Source organism: Hoplias malabaricus, chromosome 1, assembly GCF_029633855.1.
Source record: "Hoplias malabaricus isolate fHopMal1 chromosome 1, fHopMal1.hap1, whole genome shotgun sequence".
In the NCBI taxonomy this organism is placed as follows: domain Eukaryota; kingdom Metazoa; phylum Chordata; class Actinopteri; order Characiformes; family Erythrinidae; genus Hoplias; species Hoplias malabaricus.
In genome coordinates this window covers 58,231,364-58,246,012 of record NC_089800.1, presented here as the reverse complement: position 1 = coordinate 58,246,012, position 14,649 = coordinate 58,231,364, and the positions used below count along the sequence as shown (strand labels likewise).

Here is a 14,649-nt window from a genome sequence, read left to right as displayed (position 1 = left end):
TGCTTCTGCTGTGAGTTTAAAAAACAAAAAACAACCTGTTTGGTCTGAAAGGATGTGTAGCTGTCATAGTGCAGTAACTGTGAAGAAATATGCAGTAATAAGAAGAATCTAAATCATCACAGCCCACACCTCCACATTAAGTGTTTGATCATGGATCATAAAGAGTAGAAAAATATAAACAAATTCTTAATCTGAAATAAATGAATTTTCCAGATTATAATCACCACCTTCAGTTTTGGCTGGTGTAGTAGTTAGTTTATAGTAGTTTACAGAGGTATTAACATTTTCCATTTTCTCCTCAATCAGATAATATCAGGACAGTTCCTCACTGACAAGAAAGTGGGTGTGTATGTGGAAATGGACATGTTTGGACTCCCAGTCGACACAAGGCGGAAAGCATTCAGAACAAAGACGTCCCAGAACAATGCCATCAACCCTGTGTGGGACGAGGAGCCAATAGTGTTTAAAAAGGTAGTGATCAGTCGGTCTGACTGGGAGGTTAGAAGTTAGATGCAAATGCATAAAATACATTGTTTTATTTTCTTTGACAGGTGGTCCTACCCACTCTTGCTTCACTGAGAATAGCTGTATTTGAAGAGGGAGGAAAATTCATTGGTCACCGGTTAATTCCAGTGTCAGCTATCAGACCTGGTACTGTAGATGCTGTTAAATTAGCTGTTGCACGACTGTACTGTGACAGTGCTTATATGTGCTTTTATTTTGGTTGCAGGTTATCGGTATATTGGAGTGAGAAATGAGAAAAACCAGTCTCTCACTCTTCCTGCTCTGTTTGTTTATATTGAAGTCAAAGATTATGTGCCTGATACATTTGCAGGTAACGTACATCAGTGGCAAAATTAGCATGTAACACATAGCTTGCCTCTTTAAACATGTTATACACTGCGACTAATGTGGGATGGCAGTTTTTGTGTATCACACTGCACAATATGCTGCAAGTAAAATTTCAGTCAAAATCTTTACCAAACTGCAATCTGTTTGGAAATTGTTCTCTAAAAAACCATAATTTTCAATAAACCCACAAAATGGCAACATTTCAAACTAGAATTTGCAGTTTATTTAATTATTTATTTACAATTTATTCTTTCAGTTTGCCAGCACATTATTCCTGCAGTTATTTAACAGTTTAAACCCTCCTTAAGAAAGACTCTTGTGTAACTGTAATTATTGTTGTGATCAGAGTGCTAGCGGTTTTAGCAGGAAAAACTCCATTTACAGCCTGAAGGTGTGAGGCAGGGGCTAGTGGGACCCACTCATGCTTCCTTAGCCCAGTACAGCTCAGCATGTGTGATTTTGCTTAAAATGTGTTGCGCCACATGGGTTTACAGGGGAAACAGTTCTGACCTTTTCAGCGCTATTTCACACGTTCTTTTTGACTAGCATTCGTTTTCCATTAAGAGTGGACTCCTTGACGTCAGCAACAGGAAACATTCTTGTCACAATTTTAAGAGACAGCTGGGAAAGGTTTGGGATGTGGGAAATGAGAAAGTGTCATTCTACGTCAAAAAAGAGAATGCTCTGATTGTACAAAATCTGCCATGTTTGTGGTGACTGACTGTGGTTCTCATTTGAACAGATGTCATAGAGGCCCTGTCTAACCCCATTAGATATGTCAACTTAATGGAGCAGAGATCCAAGCAGCTGGCTGCTCTGACATTAGAGGAAGGAGAGGAGGAGAAAGATGCCAAAGAGGTAGGGCGTGCTGTTTACTAAACATATTACCACAAGCAGAATTGCCTGTTTCTCTTCAGGTTTACCTTAAAAATGGTGTCATACACTGCTCAGTGACTGCGTACTTTATATTTTTGCATTCTACTGCCTTTTTGCCTCCCTTTTTGCCTTCCCCCACTCTTGCAGTCATAAGTCCATTGAGTTACAGCTGTGTCCTCACAATAAAAGCTTTTCCCATAGGAGTTACTGACTGTATATTCCCTTTCAAAGAGACACCAGGGTTCACCGAAGCAACTACATAAACACACCTGAGCTGCCTCGCACATTTCTCTCCCATGTGAATCTAAACTGATGCAAATCATTTCACGATAAAAGCACATCATAACACAAAGAGCTTTTATATACAGTCGTCATAAAATGTTGATTTCACCAATTGTCTTTATTTACAGTCTGAGCCTGGAGTTGAGCAAGCGTCTGAGGTGAGGAATGAACCCAAACCTGCGCCTGTTGAGAACGGCCTGAGCCATGCTCCGAGTGCTACACCTAAACAATCCTCTCAGCTCTCTCCACAGCCACAGCCTACAGGTAACACTTCATTTGACAATTCAGTATCACTCCATTTAGCAATGTGTATCAGCACGTTCAGGTTTTTAAATTTTCCCATAGGCCAGTACGAACCGTTTCAGATATTGCAAGTAGGGCAGCAAAAAAATGGTTACATAGGAAATGCACAAAGCTTGTCTCTAGAGGTCTCTGTGTGTGTGTCTGTCTGTGTGTGTATTTCAGGATCAGCTAAACCTGCGGCAAAGACTGAAGATCTCATTCAGAGTGTCCTTACTGGTCAGTGACCGCTTGTACTAGAAACTGCATTGGATATTAGGGATGCTAATTAGGTTACTATCTAAGGAGCTGTAGAATAAAAGTATGTGCAGAATAAGAGCCATGATAAATTTATAGAAAATGTTGGTTGTAAATGCACCTTTAGTATTGTCTGTTATTTACGGTTGTGTTTTATTGGTGCTATAAACAATATAACAGCACTTCAAGTTGGAATTTATTATTATTTTAAATTACTTAATATTTATAATATTCATTTATAATAAAATACAATGTTTGCTGTAATTCTGTTGTATGAATATCTAGCACACTTTTGGTTCTGGTTTTGCATGCCCTTGTTCGTCAAAAAATCCAGTTCACTTCTAGTTCTGTGAATTATATATAGTATATCAATCAATCAACTGAAACTGGCAAAAAGTGTAGAACATTTAACAGATTAAATCTGACAAACTTTAGTAAACCATCATATAATCATTCCTTCATTCATTGTCTGTAACTGCTTATCCAGTTCAGGGTCACGGTGGAGCCTACCCAGAGTCACTGAGCACAAGGCAGGAACACACACAGGAGAGGTCGTCAGAGGGCAGTAGCCAATCCACCATGGATTGTGGGAAGAAACCGGAGCACCTTGAGGAAACCCATACAGACATGGGGAGAACACACCAAACTCCTCACAGAGGGGCTCGAACCCACAATCCCATGACCCTGGAGCTGTATGACAGTGACACTACCTGTTGCACCCCTGATATAAACCTATAAACAAACAACACAACTAAAGTATAAAATTGAAATTTAAATCGTAAATGTTTTATTCATTTAAACTTAAGTTGAATATACTTTCTCTTAAGGCAATATCACTACAAAAATGAACTTTTAACTAGGTCTATATTATAATATTCTTACAAAAATCTTATTATGAAAAAGGCATCATGATGGCAAAACAACTAGTATAATATCACATTTAATACAAAACCTTGTATCTCTAAAGTTTTTTTTTTTCCAGTAAAGGAAAACTTTTATCCTTTAAAATTTTCTAAATGTAATAAGATTTATAAAGGGACCTGGAGATTGTGGGTTCGAGTCCCGCTCCGGTTTCCTCTCACAGTCCAAAAACACACGTTGGTAGGTGGATTGGTGACTCAGAAGTGTCCATAGGTGTGAGTGAATGTGTGAGTGTGTGTATTGCTCTGTGAAGGACTGACGTCCCCTCCAGGTTGTGTTCCTGCCTTGTGCCCAATGATTCCTGTTAGGCTCTGGACCCACAGCGACCCTGAACTGGATTACAGATAACAAAGGGTTACAGATAATGAATGAATGAATATTTTTGGTGGTCTCTTTGTAATGTAATTTAATATGATTACTGAACTGGAAGGTTTTCTGTGATTAAATTATTCGAACTAGATTGATTTTTGCTTTGACTATATGCTTTGACTTTCTGAATCAAAGTCTTATGAACTTTGCACCATTTCAGAGATGGAGGCTCATACATTAGAGGAGTTGAAGCAGCAGAAGGTGTTTGTCAGAGAGCAAAGGAGACACTATAAAGAAATGAAGGACTTGATGAAAAAACATCACAAGAAAACAACAGAAATGATCAAGGAGCACACGGCCAAATATAATGAGTTCCAGCACGACTATCTGCGAAGGCGAGCCGTGTTACAGAAATCTGCAAAAAGAGACGGTAAGAAGAGGTAGGTTCTGCTTCTATTCTATAACACCCTTGATTCACTCTTGTTCAAAAGTGCTCTCTGCTCGGTGCTCTTAAACTACTGCCCAATAACTTAAAGCTATATGAAAGTCTGACTGAGATATGCTCCTCAGGTGTCTTTCCTCCAGCCCGGAGCATGGAGCCTCGTTCTTTGAGCAGGAGCTGGCGACCTTGGACCAGGAGTGCGGTCAGAAACTGGCAGAGCTCAAAGAGCAGCAGCAGCAGCAGCTACTGAACCTAAGACAGGAACAGTACTACAGCGAGAAATACCTGAAGAAAGAACACATCAAACAGGTGCAGCGAAAAGCCCCTCTAATATCTTTCAGTCACACATCACTATTAAATAGATTTGAGTAAATTATATATAATTAATTTCTTTCTGTTCAGTAAAAAAATGTTCATATGATTAAATGATCTCACAGCTAATGGAGAAATTAACACTGGTAGCTGAGGAAAGTCAAAGCAACCAAATGAAGAAACTGAAAGACTTGTGTGAAAAGTAAGCCTAATATCAATACACATCATTTTTATTTTTATTTCATTTTTTAATTTTTTTATTTTTAACATCCACCTCACCGCAGTCTTTATGTCCACAGAGAGAAAAAAGATCTGAAAAAGAAGATGGACAAGAAAAGACAAGAGAAGCTCAATGAAGCCAAATCAAAAGAAAAACATTTAACGGAAGAGTGAGTAGAGCTATGAATTCTTTACACATACAGTAATGTGCAAACATCAGAGAGAAAACGTAATAAAGAATAAAGGAGACTGTCCATTTTATAGCATTTATGACCAATGTTGCTGTGTATTTATAAGGGATCTTTGGTTTAACACTATGCTGAAACAAATCTTAATTTTTTTTTATTTGTAGTTTTTATGTTTCTTAGATTCTTAACACTTTTTTTCTGGTTTTCCTAAACAAAATATACCATAGAATTTTGTACAAATGTTGGACATGTTGTTCTTTCATTTCATTTGCAGTAAAATAGCTATTGTTGATTTTTCAGTGCCAAAAACACACGTTGCAGGTGGATTGGCGATTTGAAAGTGTCCGTAGGTGTGAGTGTGTGAGTGAGTGTGTATGTGTCTGTGTTGCCCTGTGAAGGACTGGCGTCCCCTCCAGGGTGTATTCCCGCCTTTCGCCCAATGATTCCAGGTAGGCTCTGGACCCCCCGCGACCCTAAATTGGATAAGCGGTTACAGATAATGGATGGATGGATGGATGGATTTTTCAGTGTTTTTTAAAAAAAAAAAAAAAACATGAAATTACACAATGCCTAAAATTCCAAATCTATCAGTATTTAACATCCCCTCATATTATGTGCCTCCTTCAATCTTTACCCTTTTAATCTTTCAATCTCCTGACAATCACTTTCTCTTCAAAAGAGACATTGAAGCTCTGTATGCATTGTGGGATAACAGTGGTCTAATGTGACTACTTCATTTCACACATTATGATTTGCTACAGACACATGCTGAAGTCAGAGTCATGATAAATATTTTCTGGTAAATGATATGTTCTTGCATAATTCAAAACGTGTGTGTGTGTGTGTGTGTGTGTGTGTGTGTGTGTGTGTGTGTGTGTGTGTGTGTGTGTGTGTGTGTGTGTGGTGTGTGTGGTGTGTGTGGTGTGTGTGTGTGTGGTGTGTGTGTGTGTGTGTGTGTGTGTGTGTGTGTGTCCTAATATAAACATGTCTGTTACACACCCTGGACATTTTCATAAATATTTCTGCAGAACCTTAAATTGAAAAGCTCTAAATACAAGAGAAAAGAAGGATTTAACTATGTCTATATGCATACAACTTCCATTAAAGGTTTTTGTGAACTGAGAGCAGAGCAGAAGTCCTGTTTCGTAGACTAAATAAAGTGTGAAACTTTGTTTCTGCCATGTTAAAGCTTTTGTGTATGATAAACTGTTCTGCTAGAAACATTTAAACATGTCCATGTCTGTCATCATGTAAACATTCCATGATTTTTCATTTGCTTGCTACGCAGCAATACGATGTGAGTTTCTTCTCTCTTTGTTCTACAGATTTCTTGCAAATCATAAATATTCATTTCATACTGTTTCAACATCATGAATAAATAATATCCATTAGGATCATTCTTTAAGATGTCTACTTTATTGCCATTGTTAATGCTCCAGCTGTAAAACTACATCTGAAAAAAATAGCTTTGCACAGGTGGCCTAGATTGCAAAGTTAAATAAAATAGACATCTGTGTTAGACAGCTAAATCAAACAAGAAAATCTTTAATGAGTAGGTTTATTAAATGTGATTTGTTTAAATGTCTTAATAATATAATAATAATTTCCAGCAAATAACACATGCAAGCAATACATTTCCAATCAAATTAAGCCATTAAGGTGAATAGTATAAATGTCACTCAGTAAGAGTTATGATCATAACCTATCCATAATATCAGTGCTGAGAACTTCAATACATACATTAAATGGTACATTTCCACAGCTCCTATAAAAGAACTATGGCTCCTACACCTCAGAAGTCTGTTTACTCTTGATTAGTAACATCTTTATCATCTAGGCAGTAGTAATGGAGAACATGTTATTTCATTGGAAGAAACGATGATCCTGTTTGATAGAGTTTATTTAATTAACGGACTCAGATTGATTTACGTAAGTCTCTTTGCATTTGCATGTTTGCAGAGATGTTGCCCACTCTCACTGAGTAGGTAAACAAATATTTCAATCATAATTTTACACGAAGATAAAAGCTTTGAGTGTGTGGGACATGAAGCATCCGCTAGATGGCAGTAAAAGACCATTATTTTTTTGAAACTGGTGACTCTGTACTATGAATTTCCTCCCCCATAACAGAAGAAACTTTCACAAAGAATGGACCAGTAGAAATGCTCTAATATTATTTGGAGTTAAATCTCTTTATATTTTAACAGGGATATTCAAAATTTGAGAAATATTTTTGGGGAAGGGTTTTTTTTGAGAATGAAAACAACATATTTAAATGACTCATAAAACTGTTTGTTTTTGCATACTTTGACATTTTTATTTATCTATTTATTTGTATATTTTTTTCACATTTTATTTATCCACAAACAATTTATGTTGGCTTATTTATTTATCTATAAACAATAGTGTCAGAATTATAGTGATGTGACAAATATGGCATTAGAGAAGGGTATGTGTTCTGTTCATGTGCAGAAAAGAGAAGAACCTATTACTGTTGTGTGCTAATTTTTTATTTTATTATTATTCTTAGCCATTTGTTAGTGTGTAATAATCTGACCAGATTTTTTTCCATACATGGCTGCATGCAGTTTGCCTTTAGACTGTATTTTTTAAGACATGTTTGCTGTAGTAAAGGCGGGGACAAATTTATTTTAAAATAAATAAATAAATAATTATTATCATACACAGGATAAAATAAAATGTCTTTTACCAATCCATTAGCACTTCTCTTAGTGCCCAACACACACTCTTCCTACCTACAGCCACAAAATTTCTGGTGTTTAAATCTGGGGTTTAAACCCTAAAGTTGCTGTGGCCTCTTATGAGCCGATCAGCAACCAGCTACATCTAGCAACATTTCAATGAAATATCACCATACCTTTTACATCAATAACTGGCCTCCAAGGTGACTAAAGCTGAAACAAGCAACACTGGCACCGTTAATGCATGCTCAGTGCTTGTTGTGGTACATCTCCAACAACCACAACAGCAACTCTACAGTGCGTTTACCCAAGAAGTGTGTATTCTCTTTACCCACAACCACTGACTAGACCTTTCAGCTGTTTCTGATAACTCCTTCATAGCAGGGATATAGCAGACTTGGCTACAAGTCTGTTTCCACCTATTTCCACTGGTCTTACATGTACCTGCCACCCAGAAATTACAGATGTTTTTGCCTTCTGTAAAGCAGCTATTTAAGGAGTAATGTGGTTTTACATGGACCGCAGCAATATACTCATTTTATCCGGCCAGTTTGTCATGGAGTAATGCGATCAATATTAATTAGTTTGCCGTATAAGCATTTTCTCCGTGTTTTTAATTCAATTAAGATGTAGATGGAATTTTATTAACTGTCTGTGTTCCAAAGGGAAAAGCTGGAGATCAATAGATCGTATGTTAATGAAGTGGTGCAGCATATCAAGAGGGTAAGGTAGACTTTGTATCACCGCAGTACTTGTAAGTGCATAAAACTCTGTTTTAACCTGATTAACTTGAGCTTTATTCCTCGTCATGGTTTATATCCTACAGCTAGAAGATGCCCAGACTAAAAGACATGAAAAACTTGTGGAGACACACAAGAACATCCTTCAACAAATTGTAGAAGAGAAACCCAAGGTTTGTACAATCACCTTAGGTTCTGTATGAATGTATTTAACTTCATTTGTACCTCAGGATCTTTGAATAATGTAATACTTTAAGGATTACTTGAGATTTAATGAGACTTGAAAAGCTGGAGGATGAAATAAAACAAAAAAAAACATCACTATTGCTGTCATTATCATTATCGGAGGAGGAGAATTCATCTGATAAGCATCATTGCATCTGGCGTTTAGTTAGTCTTTCATATGATGACAGTGTCTGACAGTTGGACTCTGAAGGCACCTGTGCGGCGCCCTCAACCAGTTTGTGTGACAGTAAACTATTGTTGTGTACTGTTACAGTATGTTCACCGTTTCTTGCATCAGGACACTGTGGATATATGCATATTTCACAGCCATCATGAGAAGGTCTCATCGCCTCAGTGATGTCATGTCTTGTGTTTGATGAGTGACACTGTTTCCAGCTTATTCAAAGGGCTTTTGCTTTACTTTGTAAATATCTAAAACTTAAACTTCCCTGGAGCATTCACTCGACAGGCCACTAAAGAACCACTCTTCTCTACAGCTTTCTGAAGTAATGCTCTTTTCAGTAACTTGGCCTTAGTCCTAAAGTTTAGCGCTCTGCCAACTCTGCTTTGGAAATGTTACAGTTTTAAATTTTTATAGGCTCACAAACTACCTTCTTTGTAAGATCCTCTCTCTTCCCCAAAAGTCCTGTAGGCCACAGGTCACCTTATGGTGCATCTTTTCTTATATTGAGCTAATCAAGTACAAAGCTTGACACTGCGAATGGGGAAAACTGCTCTATTTCACTAAATGAATATAACAGTAATTTTAAATATAAAAGTAATGACTAGATTTTTCCCTCTCACTGATGTTCAACCAAATCTGTGTCCTAGATTGAGCTGGAATTAAAAAAAAAAACACACATAAAAAATATTTTTTAAAGAATTCATCAAAATGTATGTACAGGGTGGGCCATTTATATGGCTACACCTTAATAAAATGGGAATGGTTGGTGATATTAACTTCCTGTTTGTTGCACATTAGTATATGGGAGGGGGGAAACTTTTCAAGATGGGTGGTGACCATGGTGCCATTTTGAAGTCAGCCATTTTGGATCCAATTTTGGATTTTTTCAATGGGAAGAGGGTCATGTGACACATCAAACTTATTGGGAATTTCACAAGATGGTGCACCACCACATTATGGGTGTCAGGTCCGAGCATTCCTAGATGAACAGTTTCCTGGAAAGTGGATTGGTCGTCATGGGCCAGTTGAATGGCCTCCAAGGCCTCCGGACCTGACCCCCTTAGACTTTTATCTTTGGGGTCATCTGAAGGAAATTGTCTATGCTGTGAAGATACGAGATGTGCAGCACCTGAAACTACGGATACTGAAAGCCTGTGCTAGCATTTCTCCTGCGGTGTTGCTATCAGTGTGTGAAGAGTGGGAGAAGAGGGTTGCATTGACAGTCCAACACAATGGGCAGCACTTTCAACACATTTTATAAGTGGTCAGAAACTTGTAAATAACTAATGAAAGAATAAAGTTACGTTAAAAACAAGCATTTGTTTTTCTTGTGAAATTCCCAATAAGTTTGATGTTTCACATGACCCTCTTCCCATTGAAAAAACAAAAGTTGGATCCAAAATGGCTGCCTTCAAAATGGCCGCCATGGTCAACACCCATCTGGAAAAGTCCCCCCCCCTCCCATATACTAATGTGCCACAAACAGGAAGTTAATATCACCAACCATTCCCATTTTATTAAGGTGTATCCAAATAAATGGCCCACCCTGTACAACAACACTTAGGTTTGATGAGATGTAACACATAATATTTAATTACTGTATAAAATGATGAGGGTACTGCACTAAATCCTGTTAAACACATTTAATCCTTTTTTGTAATTAGACATGTTGTTCAGTGTTTTTAAGTATTAAATATATTGACAATATGCTCAGAAAAGCAAACTGTGACACAGACGTCTACTGCACTAACAAACATTACCAAACATATTGCTAAGCCCTAATCATTTTATCTTAGCATATAGGTGTAACACTTTGAGTTGTAAACAATTACTGACTCTAGTAGCCAGTACACAATGTCTAAAACCCCTGTACTGTATACTGTGTCTGATCCTAACATCTTATACCAGAGATCTGAAACTACTGAGAATGATGTATTCTGTGGTCAGTGGTGATTTTACATGGCCTTTACCCTTTATGGACTGAGTTGATTTAAGCTGATGAATTGGGTTGCATCAGATTGGCTACAGTCAGTTTCTGTAAAAGCACTAATTTCACCTAGACCTTAGTTGTTTCTGAGAAAATGGCCAGTGAATAAATATACTTAGTGTTCTTTCAAACAACGGAAACTTTATATTCTCTTGAGTAATGACTCAGGTGTGGGTCGGATTTTGGACCAAACCTAATCAGTGTGTGGAAGGAGGATGCGGTGGAATGATGCTGCTAGATAGTGCTCTAAACAGAGCATGTTTAAAGCAGAGTGACTGATCTGTATCTGTCAATAATGTTGCATTCATTATTATGTGGAAAAAGTGCACACAGACTTTTAACATTAGCCTCTGTTTATTCATTCTTCTATGCCAACAACGTGCGTTCAGTGAATTGTTTTAGAGCATCACTCTTGCACTGCAATGAACAGCACTTGTGTCTCAGTTTTTGGCAAGATACAAAGCCTTTGTTGTTTGGGTGCAACATTATTGGAAGGTGTAGCTATTGGGCTGAAATCATCATTATCATCCTTCTAATGGTTTTCATCTGAAACATAATTCTAAGTAAACTGAAGGCTTTGACATGAATGCTTGACACATCTACTGTGACCTTTAACAGACTGCAGTGTTCGTCATTAAGGATGTAAGGCTAGGGGGGAAGAAATTTGAGCCACGCTTAATTGCTTTAATGTTTGGTCAAGTGTAAATGCTACAATCTGGATGCGCAGTTTGTGAATGATCTGCTGAAATATTTTTGCAGCTTCAAAATGAACTGGATCAAGAGTATCAGGACAAGTTTCGCCGGCTCCCAGTAGAAATTCAGGAGTTTGTGCAGGAAACCACTAAGAGAAAGACTGAAGGGAGTGATCAGGAGTCACTCCCCTCCTCTTCCACACTGGAGAAACTCAGCCATAAGGGAGCACAGTCTGAGGACGATATGGAAGAGGAGAGGAAAGACTAACATGCATTCTGCTGTGCTTCAGGCACTCTTCCTAATTCAGTTAGGGTTTGTTTGAATCATTTTTATATATATTAAACATCTTTACAGTTTAACTTATTTTCAGTAGTTTGGAAAAGTCCAGAAGTGGCAGTTCAGGCCCTTGGAGTGTATAGATTAATAATGTTCACTCTACTTACAGCTGTAATAATTCAGTATTTATTTCAAACCACTTTTATAGGGTATTCTATTTTATTTATTTATTTCTGTGTGTGTTACATTTAATATGATGTGTTCATAATAACAATGAGTCTCATCACAGATATAGGGCCAGTAACTAACTAGTAGTTATTGTTTAGGAAGGTGCAGGGCATGAGCACCCATGTTGTGAAGTGGAGAAGATGTGAAATATGTTTTATTTGCTGGAAGGGCACTCACAGAGGTGCATCACTGTAGCTGTCATTTCTCTTTTACAGGTGTAAAGTTAAGGTATGTGAGAGATTCACACTGTATATTTGCACTGCATTTAGGACGATTTGCTTTAGTTCTGCAAGCACAGGTGGCTTGCTGATGTAGATCCATTACCTTGCTAATGTTGCTGCTGATATTGTTAGTTTTTATTGATTGATTAGATACTAAAGTGTATAAGATTTGAACTAAGTGGTACCAATATGCTGTCCGCTACTGGACTGTGTCAGTTAACGTTTTCAGGGATGCATGATTAGAGTGATTTGATCATTTTGTGCTACTATACATTTGTAAATGCAACATTGTAGTTTGTGATGTAATGCAAATATTGTTATTGATCTGTAAAGGCTTGCTTAACTGTTTTTTTTTTCCCCTTTATTTTATCAAGCTGCATAAAAATATGTATTTATCGACAGATAGGATTTAACTTAATATGTATCTTAATATAATTATTTATTAAGGGGCCATTTCTTAAAACTCCCAGTTTGTGTTAGTACGCTTTAAAAATATCATTACAGCATACTCAGTGAACAGAATTATATACCATTCTATAAATGTTATAGCAAAATATTATAGTCACTAAAAGATATGAAGGAAAAAATATGGAAATATTTCCATATTGGAAATAGTGTTGGAAATGGATATGCACTTTGGATGTCATGAGGTATTGCCATTATTATGCAATCTTTCTACTTGAGTGAAACTCTAATTATGTTTCAGTTCAGTTAAAGACATTTAGCATGATCAAAATATAGTAGAAAAAGACAAGTGAAATGTTGTGTTGATTCTTTTCCAGACTATGCCATACTTCCATACTCGTGGTTTCTTGGTGTTTAGTTCTGGTTTTCCCACTTGCTACCGATAGTTTTGTTATATTTAGGTTAGTTCTGCTTTTTTAGGTTTTATGAAGAGTTTACTCTATTCAACATGTTACAACATTATGTAAATGTTTGAAATTTTTTATAATCATGTTTTGTATTTATTGCTATATTTGATTGACATGGACCATTAAAACAAAGTGCCAAATATGTGCAGGTCCAACATGAATCCTCAAAACGTAAATCTACTGATAATGTATCTGATAAGCAAATTTTTCTTTTCTTGTCATTGGGGCCAAAACACACGTGCAGTTCAGAACATTGTTATGAAAAAATGATATTGTTGCTGCATCTGTAGTAACATCAAAGTTTATCAAAATTATTCTCACACTTAGTTTACATGGAAATCTGCTTTGGTATGGTCACATTTAAGACTCATCATATGAAATTATACTGTATTATTACTATTATTATTATTTTTTAAAACAAAACCAACCCTGTGCTGTTTTATTTTAAACCAGCTCTTTTTGCAAATGTAAGATTACTTGAAATACTTTTTTGACTGAACTTATTTTTCATCGTTTTGAAGTGAAGTTCTGTGCCTTTGAATGTTTCCTGTGTTAGATGTGGAATGTAAAAAGTGTTGATGTATAGAGCTCTTTTTTGTATAAACTGTGCACGCACTTTTAAGACATTTTTACTAAAGATTTACTTTTAAATGATTTTCTTGTCAAACTATCGATTATGTATACTATTGAGTGACCCTTATTTTCAGTTTTTCAAACAAGCTTCTAATCCATCGACTAAAGAAACACTGCTCAGAAACAAACAAGTGTAAATTATTTCATTTCCACTAGTTGCGTTACTGATATCATCATATCTTTCAGAGATGAATATTGTTGAATGTTGAAAGTTGTGCTTGTGCTGTGTAATGGGTTTTAATAAATCATTTTTGTGAAATGTGTAATTTTGTAAGCTTTATATCTAAATGTATTTACATGTAATGTTTTTATCCAGCAGTATAGGTTCTAGGTCAGTCCTTTTTATTGCGGTCTGTTGAGTGGTCCTGAATATTGATTTATTCATAATGTGCTTCAGAGGCCTAAGGCATGAGGGCATAGGTTACAGTTAGAGTACTGGGCCTATCTTAATATATCACAAATATAACATTCAGTAAATATATTCAGTTGTCTAGAAAACTGACACTCAATATATGCACAATTAAACTGTTGAATCTGTATGCTTGCATTTATAAAAAAACAATTGTGTTAATCTTTTTAGTGATATATTTGAAAGTAAAACTTATGCTATCCAGTGTAGATTAATTGTAGGCATTAAAAACATCTTGATTTGATTAAAAGATCAAGGCAGAAACACAACCTGCAGGGGGCACCAGTCCTTCACTGGGCAACACACACTCACACATTAACTCACACACACGCACACACACACACACACCCCTAGGGACACCTACCAACATGTTTTTGGACTGTGGGAAGAAACCCATGCTGACACGGGGAGAAAACACACCAAACTCCTCACAGACACTCACCCAGAGTGGGACTTGAGCCCAGGATCTTGGAGCTATGTGACTGCAACACTACTTGCTCTGCCACAGTGTCACCCCATTAATTAAATTATACATTTAACT

At 36.7% G+C, this 14,649-nt stretch overlaps 1 protein-coding gene across 4 annotated transcripts in view; it reads left to right on the top strand.

Moving 5' to 3' along the window:
• Window positions 1–13,956, top strand: part of plcb1 (phospholipase C beta 1) — a 46,614-nt gene extending 32,658 nt beyond the window's left edge. For 3 of the 4 annotated variants that reach the window (XM_066668055.1, XM_066668064.1, XM_066668073.1), the window contains exons 20-32: window positions 307–471; window positions 552–651; window positions 731–835; window positions 1,595–1,710; window positions 2,139–2,274; window positions 2,476–2,529; window positions 3,998–4,217; window positions 4,348–4,528; window positions 4,657–4,733; window positions 4,831–4,920; window positions 8,306–8,363; window positions 8,467–8,553; window positions 11,536–13,956. In XM_066668055.1, coding sequence (XP_066524152.1) covers window positions 307–471; window positions 552–651; window positions 731–835; window positions 1,595–1,710; window positions 2,139–2,274; window positions 2,476–2,529; window positions 3,998–4,217; window positions 4,348–4,528; window positions 4,657–4,733; window positions 4,831–4,920; window positions 8,306–8,363; window positions 8,467–8,553; window positions 11,536–11,736 — 1,590 coding nt within the window. In that variant the 3' untranslated portion in view covers window positions 11,737–13,956. Of the gene's footprint in view, window positions 1–306; window positions 472–551; window positions 652–730; window positions 836–1,594; window positions 1,711–2,138; window positions 2,275–2,475; window positions 2,530–3,997; window positions 4,218–4,347; window positions 4,529–4,656; window positions 4,734–4,830; window positions 4,921–8,305; window positions 8,364–8,466; window positions 8,554–11,535 lie in introns of those variants that run through there. The other variant, XR_010802208.1, reaches the window with a different exon arrangement.
• Window positions 13,957–14,649: the final 693 nt, after the last annotated feature.